Raw genomic sequence first — 21,574 nt, 5'->3', positions numbered from 1 at the left:
TCTCTGCTGTCACTGGTGGTGGTGGTCCGGGAGAAATGGCGTTTCTGTATGCACTCCCTCTTGCAACGACGTTTCACGGGTCGTTGTAAGGAGGCGCGTTGGGGCTCGCCGATTTTCCACTTTGATCTTGTACTTTGCTTAGACATAAAATGATTGCAGGCCTATTTGCCCCCTCATATTTTTGCCATAGCATCCCTTCCAGCGGTAACTGACTTGGAAGTTATTCCAGCACGGGTAATTTCGCTCCTTTATACCATTTTCCTTGCCAATGAACGTCGTGGTGGCGTCGTATCTCTGCTCAGACTTAAAATCTTTTTAGTGTTTTAAAGAAGGCAAGTAATAAGCGTTATAAACTCAAAGGAAGCATCTAATGACATAAATAAATGTTGCACACAGTTATTTCCTTTCCGAAAGCCTGCCGTAGGGCCCCGAACATGTGAGCCCTTTGCAAGGACCGCGCTTTCAACGAAGAAACGCCACATGCAACATGCGTCTTCAGTATACGATGCCATAGAATTACGGAAACAGCTGCTGCACGCAATTACCCTGATGCTGGCAATTTTTCCGATAAATCGATACACAACTTCAGGACTGAGATGTTCCTTCTTGTTTTTCCGAGAAAGATATAACAACGACCTGCTGCTGTACGCGATACGAAAGTAGGATTTGTTCCTGACATGTTCGAAAGCGTAGCAGCAGAAATGCGATTCCCCGACAATGGTTGGCTGCCTGCGAGGTAATCAAGTATGCATGCCTGCAATTCCTCGCTCTCTTCGCTTTCTCTCCCGTAACCACGTTTCGACTTTTTTTTTCTTCTTCTTTTTACCGGATTGCATGCGACCTCCGAAATGCCGATCGATGGCCGACGCCTGTAGCATCTAGGTCACCGCTTGAGATTGACTTTTCAACGCACGATAACCACAGAAAGGCTGCCCCGTTTCTGTAGGCGTTCCTTTATTTAGAAGATGGACCTGCGGCTTTTCTTCGTATCTGCGAGGCAGCCAGCGCTTGCCTGTGGACAAAGGAGAAGGGTTTTGTTGTTGTTTTCTTCCTCAATGCGCGCTTGGGTCAGAAACCTGAGCCCGAAGTTGCTCCGCCAGCGACCATTCGTTGCCGGCGCATTTCACGGTGCACTCTTCTCTTGCATGCGCGTCGCTGGTCCAGGAAGAAAGCGATAGAGAAATAAGACTACCTCTCTCTCTCCGCTCGTCCGAAGCGACGCCGGTCCGAAGGAGAGGGCACAGAAGTGCGAGGGTAGAGCGTCGTTCGTCCGCTCCGTGACAGGCTGTGTTTTCTGCTCGTCTCCGCCGCTGCGCTGGACGTCTCGGACCCGCCCGCCGCAATCCGGCCGGCCGGCCTGTCGACGTCCCGACGCTGGCCGCAGATGATGCCTGCTCTCCTTCTTCCAGATTGCTGGAACACAGAGAGAGCTAGGCAGGGGGGGAGGGGGGCGTTCCCTTTGAGAGCGGTGCGTTGACCTTCCGAGCTGGGGACGACGCAACAAAAGTGTTGCGGCGGCGCGCATTCCTGGACGCCGCGGGCCCCCGTCGTCTCCATGCACACGCACATGGCCTATCGCTCCCCCCCCCCCCCCCTTCCCCCCACAACAACCACCCACCCTTCCCCTCGAACCCCTCCGTCGAAGGGCAGGCTGCAGGTAGGCAGCAGCAGCAGCAGCGGCAATGAAGCTGGCGGGCGCATGGAGATGGGGAGGCAGTGGCCCGAACCGGTCTCGGAGCTTCAGCTGACCCATTGTGGTCCTTTTGACTGGAGGGGAAGAACGCCCTCATCATCCCACCAGTGTGTGTTCCTCCTGCTCCCATTGTGCACGCCTCCCACCCTCCTCGCCCGCCTACGGTGTGCTTTTTCCAGAGCCCATCCTGCGCGGCCGCCGCCGGAGTTCGTTTCACTTTTCACCTGCGCCGTTGGATGCAACATCGCCGGAGGAAACAGACCCGGAGAGAGTATCCGAGTGACGTCACCCCCCACCCGCGAACCCGCCGACGGACGGACAGAGGAAGCCGTAACGAAGCGCATTGTGCGAGTTCCTCTCGCGATATACTCTGTACTGTGTCCGGTGCCCCAAAGGTTTCCCTCTTGTTGCAGCTTGGCTCTTGCGAGGGATGAGGCGGACTGGAGGGAGGGGGCAGGAATGAAAGCGACCGCGAAGGATGACCTTCCGCCGTTGCCAGCCGGCGTCATGTTGCGACTCGGGTGCCGCAGACAGCGGGGCAGCTGGTGCACTGAAGCGCTGCAGGGTCAACTTTATATGCGGGGGATGTCAGGCGGCACAAACCTGTGCTTCCCCTCCCCCGTTTGAGTCTCGCTCGACAGCCTAACTGCACCATATGCGCGCGAATCGGTATAGAAACACACGAACTGGCGACTCCATGGCGAACTCACAACATTGTGCCCATTAATCTGTTTCATGGAAAAGGAAATAGCGCAGAAACGGAGAAAGGAAAAGAAATAAACACCACATGGAGAAAAGACGTACCTTCTTCATGAACCTTTTCATTTACAAGTTTCAGTTCCATAAAGATTCAGACCAAATTGCCCAACTTCCCGTCCTTACTGGAGCAATCGGGTTATTTGTTATTTTATTTTCGTAACACGTTTTGAAGCGACTGTCGCTTCAGGGGAGACGAGACATTCGGCTCTTCTCCAGAATCCTGGCGAGTGCCGAGCTTCTGAATCTCCTGGAAAAGTTGCGAAAAGTGGTGCATGGGGTTAGGTAACCGATTTTCTTTTTTGCATGCAGACATCACGACCACGCCTGCTAGCCGTCAAAACTGCAGTGACGCCGAGCTGACCGTGCAAAAAACAAACAAGCAAAGAATGAGATAAGTAAAATAAAAGTATAAGCTGGTAACCTTTACGTGCACAGAGCAACGGCAGCGCAAGAAGCACGAAGAACAATACAATAATAAAATGTTCAAGGTGTCACGAGGAGCACTGTGGACGGGACTCCACTCCCCCCCCCCCCCCCCCCCCCCCCGCCTAGGAGGGATCGCAGCGAGCCTTAATGGTGTCGCACCAAAGCGCATAATGATCGGGCGGCGAGTAGTCATAAGGCACTGCGCCCGAATGTGAGCGAAGGAGTGGTGGGAGAAAATTATGGCGTGCAAGGCGATAATGTCTGTTTCACGTCGGCGCACTGCGTCTGGGGGTGGGAGGGGGAAGTAGAAAAACAAAAATAACAGTAACAACAGTATAGTATCAAGCAGTAGGCCCACAGTGTCCCTCCACTACCCCGCCCACCTCTGCTCGATCGCTTCTTCTTCACGTCCATTTCTTTCGCTGGCCGAGAGACGAGGTCGTTTACGAAGTGGGGGGCGATGGTCTTCCGAAGCGCACCGCTGCCGCCGCCTGCCTCTTCCAGCGTCGTTAGGCGAGGGATGGGAGCGACCCCCATCTATCCGAACCTGTGAGGCGCTGCTCCCGGCGCGCAAGCAGAAGTGGACTCTGCAGTCTAGACTCGAAGCTTCCGGTCTCACGCAGTTGAAGCCTCGTTGAAGCTACCAGCATGCGCGCGTCGAGAGCGCCAGGATGAGGCCTTTCCTTTCTGCTAGTTCACTTCATAGTTTTTTTTTCTTTTCTCAGTGTCAGTGACGCGTAATTGGGTGGTGCATTATTAATACTGCGTCATTTGTGCACGCGTCTCATCAGCGAGCAGCGCCGCCAGCGACATTGGAGTGGTGGTAGCGTCATGCAGGCTGCGCGAGGAGAGAGAGAGAGAAAAAAAATGGGCGTGGTCGAATGGAAGCACGCTGATACATGTGAGACGCTGTCGTCGTATTCCGGTTAAGCATGCTGCAAGGCTGTGCTTTCGTTTACTGTGTTTCTATTGACTTTCCCCGGCTGCGATGAATGGGCAATGGGAGACTCCTGTAAAGTGGTCTCGTATCTATGTCTTCGTCTGAACAGCTCCGCTTCAGAAGCTATCTCTAGCGTCTTTCCACTTCTCTTTGCTTACATGCATGTATGGAGGGAATGTTGGCATCCTTAGGCGGAGCCGGGTGATTTTTCTCTCGTTATTCAATGCAAGAGCAATGAATGAAAGAAAAAGGGGGAACAGGAAACGAAAATTGTGAACATGAGCGATACATCGCAGGCGCACGACACTGCGCAGAGCTTCCGAAGAAATGTTAGCTCTGGTGAAGTCGTTTGCTTACGCGCGCATACGCAGGTTCTCTTCGCGCACGCAGTTCAACTCAAATAAGAAAACAATGTCTCGTTTAATTCTGGTTGCGTGTCCACACGTTCATGCCAGCACAAAGAGGCATGCACTGCAAATGCAGTCTTTCGCGCAACGGCCACCGAGCGTTCCCCGGAAATCTTAATCATATCCAGCACGTCAACAAAAGAACACATTTCCCGCCCCTGTCCCTTAATTTTTCCGTGATGCAGGTACGACCTACGTCTCATTTTTCCCCAGGGCCATGCGCAAATAGGTACCGGCGCTCAAGTAAAAGGAACGACAAGAGTGAATTGCAAAAACTTCGGGGCATTCTTAACCACAGTCTTAAAGGAGAAAATGCTGTAGCATTTAGGTTGGCTGCTGTAATGCTCTTGTGATTTTCCCGCAAGAGCTCCGGTTGGAACCGGTTCCACTGCCCTTATCTGGTATGCATGAGTCATGGCCTTGGTGTCATCTCCCAACTGAGCAGTCAGGGAATTTCAAATTTGGCGGCGCTCTTGATTGGTGAACTTGAGGTCACAAGCTAAGATGACGTCATCAGGGTGACGTGACCGAAAATTGACCAGTCGGGGATTTCGTTACGGAGAAACCGGAAACTGCATAAGCACAGCCTAAATCCTATCGATTAATAAAACTGATGAAAGCACTTACTGCGCCTTGTATAGTAAGCTTGCCTGAGTCATGCAAATCGTGCTTCGCACCCAATAAGGCATGGTCCAGCTGGAGCCAGTTTCTTTTACTTGAACTCAGTACAGACGAGTTTTCTGTCCTCGCTCTAAGCTGCGTCATTTTGTATACTTGTTATGTAGTGGGTGCATTGTAATGTGTATATGCTATAGAAGGAACTTGTGCTTGGCGCATGATGGCCCCAGTCGCCTATGTGCCATAAAACACCACACACACACACACACATAGCAGGAGCTCCTACGATGAACGGGTGTTAAGCTTGGTCTTCCATGGTCGTACGAATATATGGGAGACCCGAATATATGGAACATTCCCCTTTCCTTGTCTGCTTAATATATGGAGTGTCACTTACCAATAACGGGCCTACGCTGAAAGCAGTTCACGCCCGCGGCGGATACCTCTGTGAGGCTCGAGCATCTCAGCAATGATTACGGAGATCACCTGAGCAGTCATATGCCGGGCTGCATTTGGGATTCCTATAGCTATGGAATATTTTGGTCACGTCAGCCTCACATAATGGTGTCGTTTGCAGTGGTAGGATCCGTCGCCATTTCAATGGCTCTTAGGCGAGATTTTTTTTTTTCTGCGTAAACTCTCAAGTTGTTTTTATTCTCACTGACTCAAAGTGCGGCTCTCTAGCGTCGGTCTCCCTTGGACAAATTCAGTCTTCAGTCGGCTGTCTGGATAAAAAAAAGAAGAAAAATCTCGGGCATAAATGATTTACGGTGTGCTTCCAATGGCTGCCCTCTCACATCGGAGTCGCTTAGTGACCGCTGTGGCTTTAGTGGAGCCCTCCGGAGGCTCCTCAAGACTCGAGCGCGGCCGCCAACATCCATGAGCGGTCCTAGAAGGCGCCACGCCTTTCCTGCAACGCATTTCATGCTTACGTCCACAGTGTACCACGAATTAGACTAACCTTTTTTTTTTTTTGCTAGCGGTATCTGTATATGAAAAGGAAGGTATGGAAAGGAAGGTGAGAGGGGTAACGTTGAGAAACAGAACAGGACTTCATCCTGCTGAGGACGGAGACAAATTAGGTGAGCGTCAGAGTCGTAGTAAGCCATAACACAGAACTAGCGCTGCCTATCGAAATGTCGTTTAATACGAGTTGCGGTGGGTAGGGTCGAATAAGTGCCCCGTGTCGCGTAATGTGACGACAGGTCAGCCTGCCCCATGTGAAGATTGGAGACGCGCCGCTCTCATCGAGTGGAGAGGAGGTAGAGTTGTACACCTATAGCCGCTCCCTGTTCAGAACAGGCCTGTTATATATAGGGGCTCATTTTTCTTTTTTTTTTTTCTCGGCGCTTGATCGCAGGGCGTTGTGACATTGGTCTGTCAGGCCGTCCGGCACACGGCGCACTGTCGGCGGTCAGTCAGAGACGTGCGCGCGCTACTGCACGTCGGGATTGCGCTGATTCCGTATACGGGTCTTCCACATGCGCTCTCTGTCTGGTGAATAAGTGATGGTAATTCCCTCGTGCTCCACGACGCAGGTCGGGCTGCCGCGGAAGGACACGCTCTGCTGCTGACAGTCATGTCTGCCTTCGGCAAGGATTAGGTGAGTGCATCGCCGTGTCCCGCCTTCTCTCCTATATGCCGCGTGTATTGTCTGTCGCTCACTTAGTCACGTACGTGTCCCCGGGCGGGCTGATCGTCGCTGGTTTTTCGTCTCGGAATCACGGATTTGCTAATTTACGATTTTTTTTGTAGCGCGGGTTTTTGTAGCCAGCCCCCTTGAGATCTCGTGGTCATGGCATAGCGTGGTCATATGACATATAATCCGTGGCTCATGTGACATGCGGCTCACGTGACCATCGGTAATATGACTAACGGGTGGCGTGAACTATTAATCAGTCACGTTAGCCATTAACCGTCAATAAGGCGCACGACACGTTAAAGGGACGCTAAGGATAACTGCAGAAAATTTTCGTTTTTGGTAAAAATTGAGTCCATGACTCTTTTTGGTTATCTTGGTGTTTGTTCGGCAGGAAAATACGCATTTATGGGTGAGTAAATGCATTTCACAAGTTTCCGACCGCTCGATTCAAACTCAGCAAGATGAATTTTTGGGCAAGTTGGCTCATTGTAGCGTAAAGATGGGTAGCGCAAAAGGGACAATCACATGTCCCGAGTTCTTTCATGTGATTCAAACTTGTGACACGAAGACCGGAAAGGAATTCGGGACCACCGTTTGGGAGTGAATGGAGATGTAGCCTTGCCTCACGGATCCACGCGAAATAAAGCTGTTCTGACGACGTCACTGCAGTTTACCTGCGCGGTCTGCCGGGGGTGGCTATAACTGCACTTCACTCTTCGGTTTCTTCTACCTTATTAAAGGTCAATTTTCAGTGACGGATACTTTTTTTTTTATTAGAGTGCGGTAAACTATTGGTACTGGTAAACTTCACTTTGTCCTCAGTGGCCTTGCACGCGACCATGACTTCTTAGACAACATGACTCTTTCACAGCTGACGCCGAACCTCATGTCATATTACGTGAACGCCTCATTTTTTTTTTTTTTCATTTGCTAGTTCCTTCCACTGACTTGCCGTCACCACTCACGCATAGTGAAACGAACAGAGCACAACCATAATCACATCGAAGGAAGACATAAAAACCAATACTTCTTTGAAGAGTTTGTACTGTGAAGCACACAAACGATTAAGCACCAATCTTCGTCAGGGTAAGTAAGAAAGACTGGTCTCCAGTCGAAACGTTAGTAAACCCTCGCTCCTTTTTCCTGTAGCTGTGCCATACTGGTTTACGGGCACGCTTCGACAGGAAAGCGAGGCGAACTGAGCCGTCAGAACAGCCTACTTTAAGCACTGCCATCGGGCCCCTTCCGCCTGGTCAACCGCTGGCTTCGTGCAGCCACCGACTTGGCTGTGGCTCGCCCTCGCCGCCATTCACGCTCTCTTCATCATCGGCCTAGTAATAGTAGTAAGTAAAAATGCACGGGCCTATGACTGGCGAATTGTCACCACCACCACTGCCAGCGTGCCGATAGGGAGGAGGAGAATAGGTAGAGGAGGAGAGGAAGAGGGCCCGTCGCATACACGGTCGTTTGTTTCGACGGTCCATGGCGTGAACTGTGCGCCTCGTGGGACGGAGGAAACAAAAGAGAGTAACAAACGAGCGCGGATTCCGGCTTCCTTGGCCTGTGCAATGCCTCCACGGGGCAGCGTGTATGTAGGGGCGATAAGACAATACTGGCGGGATCGTGATGGGCGGCCGCGTAAAAACGACGTCGCCACTGCGCCGGCGGAGACAAAAGAACGGCGCGCGGAGACCGGAAGCGACTGCCAGAGAGACGCGTCACGCAGTGAGCTTTGCGCCTGGGACTCCGGGGCAGCGCCGGGGTCTGCTACCACAGCGCTTTTCGCCTGGCGACGCGTGCGCCCGAGGCCATTGATGAGCTGGGAACGCCATGATCGCTGATGACGCCGGGAGCGCGCTTTCCCTGCGCTTTGAGCTGCCTGTCCCGTAGCGGCGGAAGACGACGGGGAGCTCTCACTCCATCAATGGCGGCCGCGGCAGTAGCAGCCCGCGTGTTGACGAGTAGTGCCTCGGGGCCCGCGGCAACGCCAGGACTTGTCTGCGAAAGCGCGTGCCAAAATTGGCGCGACGCTTTGGAGAAGCAGTTTACCGCTCCCGAAGGCGATAAGGTTATATGCGCCTGTTGTTCACATTGCTTTTCCTGTATCCTCTCTGCCAGGAAGGATGGAGAGTAGGGGCAGGTTTTTGTATTGGCGTCAGATGAATAAAGCATCTTAGCAGCGCATCATGACATTGTTCATCAGGGTGCATGCTTAGTGTTGTCATTGAGAGACGGAATGGGGAAGAGGAAAGGATGCGAGGTTAACCTGAAGTACAAAATGTAAATTTGTTGTGAAGGAAGGGAAAAAAATGAAGTAAACATGTTTTTCGTCTTTGACCTTAAATATTTCAAAGCGCTGCCTTTTGTAGCATATGACCTGTTATTAGAAAAAACAAGAAAAGGTAGAAGGCTGACCCTTTCTTCAGTTTTACGCAGAGGTTTAATGTTACTGAATTACAATGGAATACATCTACTTCGATCTTTTTCTATTAGTGGATTTTGAAGAAAGGAAACGGTGCGGTAACTGTCTCACAGCTCAGTCGGGCACCTCAACCGTGCCGTGAGGGAAGGGAGGAATGTGGGAGTGAAATATACTGAGAAAGAACGGCCGTAGTGCTGTGGAATAATTTCGACCACCTGGGAATCTTTAGCGGGCACTGACATCGCATAGCACACGGGTGCCTTTTGCGTTTCACCTCCATCTAATCCAGCGCATCCACCGCAGCTGGGATTGAACCTGGGTCCTCGGCTCAGCAGCCGAGCGCACTAACCACTGAGCCACCGCGGTGATATTAACCACAAAAAGGTGCAGGTTTGCTGCCCTGCGCTGGGAGGAAAGGGAAGAGAGAATGTCGAGGGGAAGGAAAAAAGAAAGCCGAGTTAATACGAAGGCTGCCAAGTTAGGAAGTGAGGAATTTGCGTACGGCAAAAATCATCGCGTGTACCGACCAGTTACGATGCTGTCAAGAAACGAAACAATGTCTGGTGGGCACTCGAAGCCCAGTGCCACAGATAAAAAAGGTATAACCATTTTTTCCCCAAATTTGATTCGCGTTGCTAGTAGATCAATCCCTTGCGGCCTTGGTAGACATAACGAAGACGCAAGGAAGACAGCGGCAGTGTTTATTCGGCCATTGTGATGTGAGCGTTGTCTTGGGACGGCCAGAACAGCCATTCTATTACAGTGCGTGGCAGCGGCTAGAGGCACGAGATAAGCTCGACCGCACCACGTTGTCATCGGCAACCTGAGGCGGGTGTTGCTGGTACACAATAATGTTTACAACTATATATTATGTCCCTAGAACGGTCTGACACTGCATTCACATTAAATACCAGCTCCTCAGTCTTTGTGCGAAATGGAGGCACTGATCTGCCTGTTTCTTCTGGCGGGGCCGGTAGAGAGTGTAAAGCGTGCACGAGTGGTCGAGTATATATGATGGGGGCGTAGTCAATACATGTGTTGCGTTGCTCGGGTGGCTTGCGCTATGCATGTACTTCCATACATTTGACGGAAGCACACGATGTACTACTGCACACAAAAGTAGGCCATCCGTCTGAGCAGCGAGTTGATTTATTTGAGCCTGATGTCATGATGCGCATGCATCTTCGGCCTGCTTAGCTACCTGAAGGTGGTGGGCAGAAATCTGTCTTGATATGCGCTGTGTCTGCAGTTCTGTACCGTTTCGAGCCTGTCGGACTGGGGATTTAATTGACATTCTTCAACGCCGACAAAGATGAGAACTGACGGGCCGGGCTCTGTCTAGACTCTTTTATGTCCCCGCCATTTTGCCGGACATTCTGTTTTGAAATGATATTTTGAGCTTCTGAACTTTAGGCCCATATGGACAACAAAACGTCCCACGTGTCCCCCTCTCTAGAGGGGAGGGGAGGGACGCTTATGCTAAAGTATAGAGGGGTTATCATCTAGTAAACGAAAACATCTTTGACCCAAGTCCATCTGGTTCATTTTGTCACGTAAGGGAAACTGGCACCAACCAAAGGTTGGAAACGAGATCCCAATGCCTCCTCGTGCCAACGAGATCCATATCGTGTATCGGAATCCCTGGTACGACAGGCTACTCTGCCCGTGGGTTCTGCCACATCAGTGTGCTTTGCGCTTGCCGACTGGAGCCGACAAGGTCCGAGCCGGGCGTTGTGACGGTCTGGTGCGCGTATACTAATCGGCTGCCAATCTTGGTTGCGTCAGCGATGCCATTCTACTGAAGCTATATTTGCGTTGGAACGTTTGTTGCAGTGAGCATTTGGTGTCTCACGTCCCTGTATAACAGTTCACAGCATTTCGTTTGTCACTTTTGTGCGTCGCGAGGGATCACGGCTACGACCCGACACCTGGTCGCTTTATATTCCAGTCACTGGCTGTCAGCCAATCGGCGCTCGCAGAAAGCTATTTTTTTTCTCATCCGCCCCACCTAACTCTCTGCCGCCCCCTGCTACGCTTGCCCTCTCTTGGAATCCAGTCCGTTACCCTTATAATATATGTTTATACATATATATACACCTGTGACGAGGTGCCCTCCGCCGACGCTTTTCTTCTCGGCCCGATCGAGGTCAACGCACGCTCTCCGCGTTTCCTCTTCACACGTTGGCTTCGCAGCAACGCTCTCGCTGACTCACGTTGAGTCACGAGGTTTTGTGTGGCCCAGCTGTCGGCGGTGGGAGGATGAAGAAGGAGGGGAAGATTAAGCCGTGTTGTCATGCCACCTCGGAGAGGGACAGCTCCCGCGTTTCTGATGTGCCTCCTTTCGTTGGCCGGCGTTTCTTCATCCTTTGAAATTCTATAGCCTCCGTTTCGGCGCGGCGGCCGTGGCGTCAACCTTGGGTTACGGGTTCGCTGGTCCGATTGAGGCCCCAAGAGCAGAATTTTGATGGGAGCGAAATGCAAGGACGCCCATTGTTCGAGATTTAGGTGCTCGTTAAGGAGCCCCAGATGGTCAAATGTGCAGAGCCCATCGCAAAGGCGTACCTCATCGCTCGCAGAATTGCTTTGAAAAGTAAAAATCCGTGAATCTGACGGTCATTTGGAGCCACCACTATGGAGTCCCGCATAGCCCATGAGTCGCTTCGGGACGTCCCCACTATTTGCAGTTGTTACTTTGTCGTTGCTTTGCGGACTCCGAGTGCTGCGCAGTACTTACTCGCGGGCCACTCCCCCCCGTGGGACCATTGTGCTGAGGAGATTAACATGATGTGGAGCAGGCTTCAAGCAACAAAATTAACTTTGCAATTAGTGTCCACCTGTGCACAGCCATGAGCTGGCAAAAGAAAGCAGCGCACGTTTCTGCAATCGTCGTAACATGAAAAACAAAAAACTTGCTCTTGTCCAGGGTTCGAACTCGAAACCGTTGCCGCATGCAGCGAGGCACTCGCTCTTTACCAGAAGAGTTGGGGAGGAGGGTTGATGTGTTTAAGCGTACAAAATCTACATTTTTTTGCCGCCATTGACCCTGAATGACATATCTATCCGTGTCTCTTATAGGAGCATGAAACGTATGGCAGAACGTTTTCCGGCAGGGCCAGCCCCTTTTCCCGCCAATGGGATTCTGAATGAAGCATTTCTATGCTTAGTGTACGCCAGTTGAGTCTTGGTCCGTATTAAGGTCACAGTTTTGAGGTCGTCTCGGCATTCGCTGAGTAGACAGAGACTGTCGCTTACGCTGAAAGCCCCCAAATCTGCGCTCATTTTGCTCAGTCTGTCACGCAGCGCATTCGGTAGATGTAAGCACCTATTGTACATGTCAGTATACGCCACGCGCGATTGGCCCCCTTTCGTGAAATAAGGTAGCCTGTCAGATATACCGGGCGTCTTGTCTTCATCGAGCAGAACACGGCGCCTGTATGGACAGGTGTATATGCGTGTCCTTGAAGAGACACCGCCACGAAAAGAAAGCTACTTGTCGCGGATTGCAGGAAACGTTAGTGCCGTGCACTGTACGAACCGCTGGCAAAATCTGCGTTGCTTAATTAAGAGGCGCAGAAAAACGGGTCCGTTACAGGGGCATCACGAAGCGAATATTGGCAGCGCCAGCTCGTATGGCATGCTTGCCCAAGAGGTCGACCGGTGCGCTTTCTGAGGAGTCCATGCAACGAACGATGTGGCTAGTGTGCACCCTTTAATAAACACGCGGGCCACTTCTCCATGCAGATTCCAGAAGATAGATTGGAATTCGCGTCGCATTCCTCGAGTTCCTGGACAGGATGGAGCTGAGAAGCAGAGAGAAAGTTCTCGCATTCTTTGAAACTGCCAAGTGCCAATAGCGGCAAAGAAAAAAAGGAGGTTAGCTTGGGAAAAGTGTCTTTACGTGTTGAAGTAAAGTAGCACAGGAAACAAGGCGCCCAGAGCTACTGGCCACAGAGCTGTAGGCATGCCTGTGATTCGGTATATAGTCGCCTCTCCCTGCCTGTCTTATTCTTTTTTGTGCGCGCGTTTCATTTCGTTTTAGGCATGAACCAAGTTTCTTATCTTCCCCAGTTCTAGCTGTGTACAACTTGACTTGTCTACGAGTCAATCCTGCTGCTTTCCGCGAAGTCGCAGCTAACACCCGCATAAATGCACTATAGGCGCCTGCGTCAGTGGTCGGATTTAGTGCGATTCTTTTTCTTGTACAAAGCTCAGCCGTTACCCTCCCATATGTCTTCCCTCTTCTCCTTCGTTCACGCGGCACGGAAAAGAAAGAAAGAATACTAAGAAAGGCGGGAGAACAGGGCAAGCTCTCAGATGCCGTCGCTTGCGCTTTTCTCGCGCACGAAACAAAGAAGCTCCCGACATCAAAAGAGGGAAAAAGATGAAAGGCCCTAGACGTGCGGCAACGCGTTTTCATGCTTGGAGACGGTTCGTTATTTGTGACTGCGTGGGTTCCGCTGCCCTCTCGCCTATATTCGTTCCGAGTCAACTTGCGCTTACGCCTGGAAGCGGTGTCTGGACCGGCCGCAGCGAAATCGGAGTGACACCGTCTTCCTCGCGCCCACCTTCCCGGTCTCTACTCAGCCGCCGCTGGCCTTTTCACGCCAGTCAAAGGCGCTTCTTCTCGACGCGCTCCGCTGGTTGACGCCCGCCGCGCGAGTGGGCCGACCCTGCAGGCCGCGCAGCGGGGTCCGGCAGCAGCAGAAGAGGGGGCCCTGCCGTCTCCTACGACGAGTCTCAGACAGGACGCGGCCCAAGTGGTCTCAATGATCGAGAGGGTCCACGGGGCTCCCCTCTCCACGCCGAACAGAGCCGGAGCTGGGATCGCGGTCGCCGACAGCATGGGCCTTCGGAAGGAAAGGCGGAGGTGCGGGAGCGAGTGATGGCTAGCGCTCTGCTTCTCAGCGCACTGACCCTGTTTTCGCAGCCCCCCTCACCCTGCATCTTGTCAGCAGAGGCCACAGCACCCCCCCCCCCCCCCCCCCTCCAACCATCACCCTTTCCACTCTGCCGCTACTACCGTGGACCAGAGGCTACACGGCGAAACGAGGGTGAAGGGAGTCGAGGGGAGGGCGGGCACCCCGGCTCGCGATCAACCCCGCGGAGCGTCCGGCCGGTGGCTGGTTTGGAATTGGTTGCGATTGGTGTCGTTTAGCCCTGGCCCGGGATGACGCGTGAGCTCCCTGGTCGGCGGGCCTCTGTCGCCCCGCAGAGGAAAACCGGACATCGGAGGTTCCCGGATGCAGTGCATTTCGTCTCGTTTCTCTGCTCCTTCGACGCTGCAGGCGTCCACCGCTCCAAATATTCAATCTTGGGGACAATTCAAGGTGTGCGCGCTAGATAAAGGAGTGCAACGCACGACAGGAAGAAGGAGGTTAACAGTTTGCAGAGAGCGCGAATCGTGTGTCGCATAAATGAGCCGGCAACGAAACGCGACGAGAATATCGGCGTGAATGCTTCCTTTTTGCTTGAACTCAACTACAGCATCACCCACTAAACGCGGCCCTGTGAACGGCTTAGTATTGATGTCGAGCTCGGCTATACGCTCTCCAGCAGCCTGTCACATGTCAGTGCCGACTGGCTTCTTTCGCGAGAAATCGTCGAGCCAACTCGTCACATCGCCTCTCGAGAAACATTATTTCGTTTCGATAGCTCCTCGGCATGCCTTCTTGTTTTTGTTTTTTCTCCAGTTTCTGCGTCGTCCCTGTCCCCTATAGGTTCCTAATTTCACTGCAGTATATAGCGTGCACGCGGTCACCAGTAACGCTCTTGCCCTTTCATAACTGACTCTAAAAAAGAAAAAAAGTGATAAACAGAGTGCCTGTCCAACTCTCAGCTAAAAAACCGGCCTGTGTTATTTCAGTACTGCAACTGAATAAAGCAAGAGGCGATTGCTAAATTCTGCATCCTCTTCTTTTTTCGTTGGGACGGCGAACTGGGCTCGCGAGAAAGGATTCATACTCAAATAAACCAGCGCGCAAAACACGGATTAAGAGAGCCGTGTTTGTCCTCGTCTCCCTTAGTCCGTATATTTCGCGCCGGTTTACTCGACTGCAATTCTCTTCTTTATTAACTGTTGTTTAGCACTCGCCAACGTTTCATCTACGAAGGAAGCCAACCGCGCGCTCAATAAAGTGAGCGCGAAGACCCGCATAGCGGCGGCTTTCTCCCCAATGCCCGGGGGTTCTGGCATAGCAACAAGTTACGGGGGAGACGCCTTCCCTAGGCTAGGGAACGCGTGGGAGAAAGAGGGAAGGGAAGAGAGAAACGGCGCGGCTCGGTCGAGATGCGAATGAGCGCAGCTGCTGCTTGCGTGTTTCGCGTGCGTTCCGCGCACCTTGGCATGCCCGCTTTCCTGGCTCCGTGCGTGCAGAGCGTTCATCCCCAGCGGCCACGCCCCTTTTTGCCGTGTTCTTGCTTTGCGCTGACGCGGCCAGGCTGCTGACTTCATCAGCATAGCTTACTCCTTGCCTCCGCGTTATAAGCTTTCTGTTGAAGGGTTGCTCGCGATACGACTTCAGCTTCATGTCGCCGTTGCTTGAGAACGGCAACTGAGTTATGTCAACACGTTTGCGCCCTCATTTTTTCGTCGCTTTTCAAGCAGCTTCTCCGTCAATGGAAGAAGTGTCGAGGATCATTTTTGTGGGAGTAACTACCAGGCCGCTTTTTATACCTCCTCCTTACTTGTGCCGTTGTAATAGCAACAATTATCAGAATACGAGGGGGTACCCAAAAGAAACCGGACTTATTTTTGTTTGAACTTATTTGTTCACATTTTAAGCACAGACCTTCAATCTCCTTCAAAGTATTCCCCACTTGCAATGATACGCTTGTCGAGTCTTTCATTCCATTTTTCAAAACATTGTTTAAATTCATCTTTTGTGATGCTTGACAGTGCCTCCGTCGTTTTTTTCTTCACCTCAGCAACATCAGCGAAACGCTTTCCATTCACCTATTTTTTCATTATAGGAAACAAGGAAAGTAGCACGGGACAAGGTCGGGAGAGTATGAGGGTTGAGGAATAGGGGTCATGCCATTTTTGGTCCAAAATTGTCGTAGAGACAGGGCTGTGTGAGCAGGGGCATTGCCATGATGGAAAAACCAGTAACCCGACCGCCACAAATCTAGCCGCTTCCACCGCACACTGTTGCCCAATCTTTTCAAAACATCCAAGTAGAAAGCCTGGCTAACTGTCTGACCCTGCGGAACAAATTCTCAATGGACGACTCCTCTCACGTCGAAAAAACAAATCAGCATTGTTTTGAGGTTTGGTTTCACCTGACGAGCTTTATGAGGCGAGGTGAATTTGAAGTTTTCCATTGGCATAATTGTTGCTTTGATTCAGGATTCGATTCAGGAACACTTGAGTTGTCCCCATAGCATCGTCCTTGTGCGTCTTTCTTAATATTTTAAGAGTTTCCATTCAACTTTTTCCGAGCAAAAATCTGAATTTCACCGGCGCACGCTGTTCACGAAAATCAGCCTTTGCAAAAACGACACTCACATGAAAAAGTCGTCACTCTAAAACACTGCCTAAACTAGTCTGACCTCCTTCAACGACGGCACTCGGCTTACTGACTCTGGAATGTTCGTTCTATGCGCTCCTAGTGGCAAAACGCGGTACCACAGAAGCTTTGCCGACCAAAAAATTTAGTCCGGTTTCTTTTGGGTACACCCTCGTACAAATGTCAACAACAAAATGCTCGCCGCTGCCATCAGTGGTTTCCGTTAAGAGCTTCACGTTCCATCTCCGTATCTTATTTTCCTTACAAACATTTCTTGAACTGGGGCCTTAACCGAATTCTTTTGAATTCAGTTCAGTTTGCTGCAGTGGTGGTTCGTGAAAACAAATGCAGCATTAAATTAAATGAGAATAAAGAAATCGATTGTTAGCGCAAGAAGAAGAATTCAATGCAGCAGCTTGACGGAATTCTCTCCCCTTTTCTTGGCAATGGGCACTCCTACAAACCTACTTTTACGTCATGTACTTCTTTCTTTACTAGGAATTCAGAATCGGCTTCTCTGATAGCTCAACATTACTACATAAACGCGCGCTACCATTATCAAGGAAGTGCACTCTTTCATGGCTCTGATAAGTCCATTGGCATAATGCAGCAGACAGCAGACAGATTGGCATAATGCAGCATAATGCAGCAGCGACAGCAGACTCGAGAGAGTTGACAGCCTTGACGGGTTTTCTGTCATCCTCTACTGTCCGCGCTGAGCGTAACTCACACGTGATCTTCGCTCCTAGTTTTCATTATCCCTGATTGTTTTACTTTGTAAGCTGTACTAGAATGTGACGGTGGTCTTCCACAACCGAGCTTATGACGGCGACATGGATCGCTTCTTTTCCACTCGGCGTGCTGCAAACCTTGCGTATACAGCCTCGCTCACACCAATAAAAGGAAGACAAACAGGACAGTAACATACGTGCGCGCCTGCTGACATGGCTGTTTGCTTTCGCAGCCCCCCCCCCCCCAAGAGTAAACCAGCCAGAAGCCACTCCATATTGGGAGCCGCCGGCGTGTTTCAGGAAACATCGCGCGGATATAGCGAGACGGCCGGCTAGCGCGACCTGTTCCTTTTCTTTTTTTCCAGAAGGGGAAAAGAGCGCCGGTCTCTTCCCCACATTTTTCTCCATTGCATGGCTAGGGCTTCGTCCCGACAAGCGTGGGCTTCTTCCCTCTCCCTTTTCTCCCCCGGGGACGTCACGCTGCGCTCCGCGGCGGCGCAGCGTCGCTGCCGTCGGCGCTGTTGCCGCTCAGCTGAGGGAGGGAAAGAGGGGCAAGCGTTGCCCACCCGCCCGCCCGCCAAGCGCGACCGCGCGCGCGCGCGTCGCGCCGCGTGCCGTTTCCGGGAGGCCCCGGCGCATGGAGACGGAGGCGACGCCGGAGAAGGTGAGCTTCGCGCGATCACTCATGGGGGCACCCTGGACTCAAACTCGCCCGCCGGGCTTTATTGACTGGATGAGCAAGTGCGGCTGGCCTACTCTCGATAAGCGCCTTTTTCTCTTTTTGAGTGCGCGCCGCGCGAAGTGGTCGCGTGCGCTCGGCGACGCCGATGAAGGGACACGTGCCGCTTGCACGCGGCGCTCCTCTCTGCGCGGGAAGACGGGGTCACGCGCCTTTCACGGTATATGAGGACTGACGGCATCACGCCGAGACCCGCGCGCGAAGTGGGGTTGCCTGATCGAAACTCCGTTAATTCAGGGCTGTGTATGTGTGTATGCATGCATCTGTGAACGTCACAGGCGTGTAGGCTTGTAGCTCCTTTGTGGGAGTGGGTGGGCGGGCAGCACCACTGATCATACTCACACGGTGGCTACCGCCCCCGCTTATGGCTTTGCGAGGGCTGGAGTCCCCCTTTCACTATGCGCATTATTTAATACTCTTTCGCACACGCGTCGGGTATTGCAATGTACTGATACGAACGAAAGTCGTCACAACAAATGCAGTTCCCTATTCACTGTTTGCGCGTTGGATTCTTGTTTTCTTTTTATTCTGCGGACAGGGCGGGCAGGCGACGTGGCCGCGGCAGTAGGTGTCTCAGGCGTTTGCGAACGATTTATTAACTGATCACCAGCGAAGCACAGCAGAGGGTGTGGTGGGGCGGGGGCAGCGTGGCTATAGGCGTTAACGACACGTCAGCTTGCGCGGTGAAGGATCATGTCCGAGAGTTTCAGTGTCAAGTATTGTCGACGGTCGCGAATAACTTCTCCGGAAGGCTGTTGTCAGCCTTAGCAGGAAACACTACGCCGGACCTACGTAACGATGTCGATGATTAACTGAGCCCAGACGTGATTTCGTCCATAACGCTATGAGGGCGTCCTGATCATAGATAGTGGCCGCGTACTCCATCGCCCTTAGTCTCTTTGTGTGAGTAAACGGTGAAGGGTACTTCTTGATTAGGTTATGGTGCCGCTTGCCGCCTACAGCAATCATCCATTAATGTAAGGCAACGAGCTCTTGAGCTGAAAGAGCTCTAGCATAATGTAAGAGCTTCACGTTGCCCACCAGGCTCAGTTCGTGAAAGGCCACTAGCTCGTCTTAGGGGACAGTAACGCAACCACGCTCAGTCAGCCACTTGCTGCAGAGCATGTTTCGCAAGCGGCGGTCCTTCAGTACCCCGCACTTACCACCAGAGTGTCGGGAGAGTCGGATGCCAGGTTGGCCCCGAGCGTCCGTGTGGCAAGCGCCTTGTTAGAGACGGAAACGTCCTCGCGTCCACGTGCACTGCAGTCTCTCTGTACTGGCGCTTGTGGAAATTCTGACAGTCCTTTAAAAGTGAAGTCGCTGCTATAAACACATGCTGCGCGAAATAGAAGTGAGGGTTCTGGCTCCAGAAAGTCTGGGTGTTGTGTAACGAGGCGCTAGAGCGTCCTTCTTTCTGAACAAGAACCTAGTAAACACGCGAAAGAACAAAGAAATGCAACTTGATGCACACTGTCAAATACATTTTTATTCGACATCGCTTGGGACTGCCTTAGGTATTGTTCTGTGCAGTGGTTGAGGAAGGTGTAGGAACGCGGAGGAAAGTTGCTTTGGTCAAGTAGTGTCCTCTATACGGAGATTGTACGGCTGCCGGAAAGCGTGGACACCGTAGGAATGTTCAGAAATGGCGGTTCCTCGTGTCCTGCACTCCGCATAGATTTCGGTGCCTGAAACCAGTGGGTCTGCGTTAATTTAACTGTAGACCAAGCCGCGCTCGTGTCGAACGCTGCCTTCCCTGTTTACTGGCCTTGTCCTGAACTCTTATTATGCGATAGCATGGAAGCCTCACCAGAGCAAACAGCCGGCGGCGACCGTCCGGCATTGTCTAGAAAAACCCTAATTGGCTGGCAGGCAGCGACGTCATCATTGACGTCACCGGTGCGAAGTAAATTTATTGGCTGGTGGGGCGTGACGTCACCAGACTGGAGAAGGTCGATTGCGTGGTGGGAAGCGACGTCACCCGACTAGGTTCGCCTCTGTGAAGTCTCCACGGGTGGCGTACGGCTGAGGAAGAGCAGCCTGGGTCTCACAAACCCAGTCACTTCCGGCAACGGCATCAGCAGCTTCGAATGCTGTCGCATTGCCAATAGATAATGGGATAGGCGTCTCTGTTTTTTTATTCATCTATTTTCCTATGTTGCGGCCTTGAATGAAGCTATGACGCGATCGAGGGTCGCGCGATATTGTTAAAAATTCGGGAGGCTGTGCGCGACTAATATCAACGCTGTTCGCTTACGATATTGACATTCTGGCCAGTCGGTACAATAGAGGATCGAAGCAGGTTAGTCGTCTTGAGCGGAAAATGCGGGTCTTATCCTGCTGGTCGCTTCTTACTTGCGTCTAAAAAAGGGTGGGGGATTGTTGTCAGGCGTCGCGCCGTTCCATTCACCCGTGTGTCCCGGTTAAAGACGCGCGCAGAGACAACCGCCAGCTTCTGCTGATTGCCTTCGGCCTTTTCTTCTGCAAGGGATCTGTGCGGAGCTATTTTGCTTCCGTCTCCTCTTTCCTGCTTTTCAATTACGACTGGTGCGTCAAGACGGAAGAGTGCCGTGGGACGCGTGTTTTTTTTTTTTTTTCTGTCGCGTCTTCTCGGCTGAATTCAACGAGGCCACGGGAGCCGTCGTCGGTGGTCGCGCTCGTCGGGAAAACAAAAGCAGGAGTTCGCCGTGTTAGAGTAATTGCCAGGGCGCGTTTTTGTTTTCTTCTTCCTCCCTGTCTCCGCTCGAAGGCCCCCGTAGACAGCGGCAATCCGGCAAACGCGGCAGGGACACACACGTGGGCGTGGCGCGGACTGCCCTTTCGCGAGCTGCTAATGAAAAACGCGCGCGAGACCAGAACGGTGAGTAGGGCGTGAAATCTGTTTGCGAAAGGAGACAAAAGTTGAGAGAGACGATTTCGATAAGCAATTAAAGCGCTCCACTGATTGCACTGTCATGGAAGACTTCGGAACGCGCTTGTATTGCACCGGGAGCTATCGGCGGATCGGGAGTGGTGCTGATTGAAGGTGACGCTTACGTTTCAGTACTAGTGAAATTGGTTATGTCTAGCGGCAATGCCGTGCTTCCGTTTCTTCCTTTTCGTTTCATCTCCCCCTTCAAGAGTTCCGCCACACAAACACACGCGCGTGCGCTCGAGTGTGTCTTGTCTGTTTGTCTGTGCGCTCGCGCACAGGCAGACATTCAAAGGTGGGCGGAGGACTCGATCCCGTCAGCGCGGTACCCTGCGCAGATTAGTTTTGTCGCGGTAAAACAGAGGGTTCGAGCAGGCCCAGGAGCGGGCCCTGCATCGAGTGTGACGCACCGATGCGTTTGAGCTAAACCCCGTGAAGCTTTACTTTGAGCTGCACGAGGGTGCCACAACGCAGATGTTTCTTCGGGGCTGTGATCTCCATTGAGGCGCAGCCCGATCATCCTCCATTCCCTCCGTTTGTCGCGCAGGCTCTTTCTCGCCTGAGGCCGTGCAGGCCATCCGTCCTGCGCCGTTTTAGAATCATTCCTACCGCTCGTCCAATAACCACATCTCTCTCTCTCTCTCTCTCAGCTCCAAAGAGGCTGATCGCGTTGACCGAATGATTTCGTCCTCCGAGGGCGTACGGGAGCAATGCGAGCAGCCGGGTCAATGGATTCTGCTCTGACACGTACGCTAATGACGTCAGTGTAAGTGGACGCTTCTGC

At 52.2% G+C, this 21,574-nt stretch overlaps 1 protein-coding gene across 3 annotated transcripts in view; it reads left to right on the top strand.

Annotated features, from left to right (window-relative positions):
* Positions 1–21,574, top strand: part of LOC149372595 (uncharacterized) — a 115,410-nt gene that overhangs the window by 30,366 nt on the left and 63,470 nt on the right. Inside the window, exon 2 of one of the 3 annotated variants that reach the window (XM_089567096.1) lies at positions 6,382–6,446. The exons of 1 other annotated variant lie outside the window; for it this stretch is intronic. Coding sequence is in view for 1 of the 2 variants with exons in the window: in XM_089567095.1 (XP_089423221.1) it covers positions 17,781–17,807 (27 nt within the window). In the remaining variant the exon portion in view is untranslated. Of the gene's footprint in view, positions 1–6,381; positions 6,447–17,735; positions 17,808–21,574 lie in introns of those variants that run through there. One more of the 3 variants, XM_089567095.1, reaches the window with a different exon arrangement.

The sequence above is a fragment of the Amblyomma mixtum genome, chromosome 1, assembly GCF_055824585.1.
Source record: "Amblyomma mixtum isolate Tamu chromosome 1, ASM5582458v1, whole genome shotgun sequence".
NCBI lineage: Eukaryota > Metazoa > Arthropoda > Arachnida > Ixodida > Ixodidae > Amblyomma > Amblyomma mixtum.
This window is presented reverse-complemented; position numbering and strand designations above follow the sequence as displayed.